This window comes from Amphimedon queenslandica, unplaced genomic scaffold, assembly GCF_000090795.2.
Source record: "Amphimedon queenslandica unplaced genomic scaffold, v1.1 AMPQUscaffold_13232, whole genome shotgun sequence".
NCBI lineage: Eukaryota > Metazoa > Porifera > Demospongiae > Haplosclerida > Niphatidae > Amphimedon > Amphimedon queenslandica.
In genome coordinates this window covers 36066-39288 of record NW_003546532.1, presented here as the reverse complement: position 1 = coordinate 39288, position 3223 = coordinate 36066, and the positions used below count along the sequence as shown (strand labels likewise).

Below are 3223 nucleotides of genomic sequence, written 5' to 3'. Positions count from 1 at the left end.
ATTGTACTGTCTATTGTACAGACAATTTGCATTTACTTAAAAAGACTTATGTCTCCAGTCGACAAGGAAGCAAAGACTTCACTAGTCAAAATGTAGAACTGGAGCGTAACACAGAGAATGGAGAGGGACAAGTTGTTGGAATGATGGAATTGTACAAAACTAAAGCTAATGTAAGAATTGTTCATTACTTGTCATGGTAATGTGTTTACTGCTCAACAGAATTCAGTGTATGTGTACCTGAGTACATCTGAAGGTTTGTATGTTGTACCATTGGATGATTGTGAGAGACTGTATTCAACATGCAGGTAAGATGCAATTGATAATAAAGGATTCAATTAATTATAATAATTCATATAACAGTGAGTGTATTAGCTCACGTGATCCTTACTGTGCATATCATGTAGAAGAAGGAAAGTGTGTGTCAACCATCAATAGTGTAGGAGGGAGTGGTTCATTACTACAAGACATTGTTAATGGTGATAGTAGCATTTGTTTTGTTGCTCATTATACAACAACTGTTAGTCCATCACCTACAATAGCGACACTATCAACAGTTGACTTAAGTGCCATCAGTCCTTCAGAGACTAGTGTAATGAGTAAGTTATGACATTAAGTATTCCTTATCAATGACCTGTGTAACCATATAGACACTGTACAGACTGTAGCATTATCATCAAGCACCATTCTCTCATCTTCTAGTGTTGATTCAAGCATAGTACCATCATCATCATCATCATCATCATCATCATCATCATCATCATATGAACCTAGCATCACTGCAGGTAATAGACTAATCCTAGTATCAAGAGTACATAATATCTATGTACATTGTACAAATGTAGTGTGTAGGTGTATAATGTTAAATTCATGTTTCTCTTGTCATATGCAGGGCCAACAGTACCTGTAGGTAGAGTTTTTGGAGGAGCTCTTGAAGAACATGCATGGACTATAGCTGCAAGTGCTGGTGGACTGATAGTTGGTGTAGTGGTTGGTTACTTAATGCTTGCTTTCATAACAAACAAAGTCAGGATCTACAGCAAGTCCCTTTCACATCGTAATCAGCCTACTGATCACAGACAAAAGTCAACATAGTACAATTATGAAACTTTTGCTTGCAAATTTTTATTATTTTATTATTGTTGTTTGTTTTAGAGGCAAACCATTTATTTCAAAGATTGTCCATGATATTCAATGAACCTACATGTACATGTGCACATGTGCAATAGGGTTTCCCATAAAGCATGCTAAGTGAGCTAAACAGCATGCTTCATGAGCAGACACTAGTTTAAAATCTATTTTGATCTGAATTAGCTCAAAAGTTTAATGCAACGCAAAAGTAGATGTAATATTCATTGTATTGTGTATCAAAAAAAATGACAAAAATGTGTAGTTTTCCTAGCCATTTTTATGAAAATTAAAAAAAATAGAGAATTGATTTTTAAATTAAAAATTCAAATGCACCACATAGTAAATTTAACAATCCACTGACAAGAACCTGCATGAGCCATAATCCTGTGAGAAAGCCTCACGTACATGTACATGTATAGTATTCCACAATGCCACTGGTATAACTCAACAATTATTATTATTCAGTAAACTAATAATTGACTGTCATAAAAGTACTGGTCCTCTTTATAGCTGGTAAGTGGTCCCAGGGCCATCCCCTTGACTAAATCAAAATCAATATTTTGGAAGGGTACTTGTCAAGAATGGCTTAAATTTTCTGATACATTACATGCAGTAGATCTATAAATGCTAAAAATTATTGTTAAATCTATACCCTCGACTGAATTCACATGATTTCAAGTTGTCATTATTTTAAGAAGAACAACAAAAATAAACAATAACAAGGAGAATAAAAGCAAAGACAGTAGAAAGTATAATAATTATTTAGAAAGTTTGATTGTTATTATACATGTAATTATCATCACCATAATTTACATGCCTATAACAATAATAAAACTGGATACACACATTATTAATATTGACTAGCTTTCAATCTGTCAAGTGTTTCATGATATTCATCAAGACTCTACTTCAACTGCTGCAGGCAATAATGTATTATAAATTTGGTTATTTTAGAAGCTAGTGCTATCAGCAGGATCCTGATTTACTCTAAAAAATAAATATGTACATAAGTCACAAATAATAATTCATTTCATGTACAATAATAGTAGCGAAAATAATGTTAACTATTTGTTTTTACTTATTTTCATCAGCTAATGTTCCAGTAACAGCTCCTAATAATAGAGGCACTGTCATGAAGCATTATTAACTCACACTAATGAGGAAGAGAGAGAGAGAGAGAGAGAGAGAGAGAAAATAGTTAAATCAATTTGATGTATTATTAATAATGGTTAATATACTGGAGTATCATAATGCTTAGGTACGTAACTCTTATTTTAAACTATTCAATTGAAAAGGAGCTACTTTCTCCAAATAAAATAACAAAGCCATTTCACAATGGCAAAAGTACAGTAATACATATTGATGCACATTAATCGTGTTCACACTAGCATAGTTGAAGTTATATTTTGGAGCATTTTGTTTAGTTCACAAAAATAATGTTGCCAATTTTACAGCCCAATTTAACAAAACGGAGGTTCTCAGTAACAGGATCACTAGTGTCTGTGTCTGGTTGCTCTTCTAATAAAGTCTTCCTCTGCCACGCTTTATCATTCTTTATTTGGCTGTGGAAATAACTTTTACAATATGTCTACCTCTGCAGATGTTACTGAGGTTTGAAAAAGTAACCCCAGGTCACTGCTTTCATGATTATTAGCAGCTCCATGAAGAAGCTGAAAGAAAAGCTGGACTCTTTGTGATGTGTTGAGATCAACAGTGCTAGCAAAAATTAAATCAAAACTAGAAGACAGTTCTATTGAAACAACTCGCTATTAATACTTCATGCAAAAAAAGATGAACTACACGTGCATACTTAATGTAATGAAAGTAAAAAAACTTGCTCATATCAGTCAGAGCCAAAAACCACTAACTATGAATGGCAAACAAGAATTAATTTTCTAAGCAAGACAAACTACTGTATAACCGGTTTTTTTAGTAGCATTAAATATTAGTTGTTCCTTTTTTCGTCAAATTTAATTTTCATAAAGCTCTAATAATTACTAAAATTTAATGTTAATTAAAAATAATTAATAATTTAATATTAATAATAAGTTAATGATCAAAGATGGCAACACCTGGAGTTGTAAACAAAACTACA

General features: G+C 32.5%; 1 protein-coding gene and 1 long non-coding RNA gene across 2 annotated transcripts in view; one reads left to right on the top strand and one right to left on the bottom strand.

Annotated features, from left to right (window-relative positions):
• Positions 1–1092, top strand: part of LOC109584202 (semaphorin-2A-like) — a 6455-nt gene extending 5363 nt beyond the window's left edge. Inside the window, exons 13-16 of the mRNA XM_019999851.1 lie at positions 22–170; positions 220–305; positions 361–596; positions 890–1092. Of these exons, the coding sequence (XP_019855410.1) occupies positions 22–170; positions 220–305; positions 361–596; positions 890–1092 (674 nt within the window). The remainder of the gene's footprint in view (positions 1–21; positions 171–219; positions 306–360; positions 597–889) is intronic.
• Positions 1093–1840: 748 nt separating this feature from the next.
• LOC109584203 (uncharacterized) lies at positions 1841–3140 on the bottom strand. Its single transcript, XR_002185904.1, has 3 exons — positions 2512–3140; positions 2207–2281; positions 1841–2115 (listed from the first exon to the last, which is right to left on the bottom strand). It is a non-coding gene; the product is annotated as an uncharacterized LOC109584203 (long non-coding RNA).
• Positions 3141–3223: the final 83 nt, after the last annotated feature.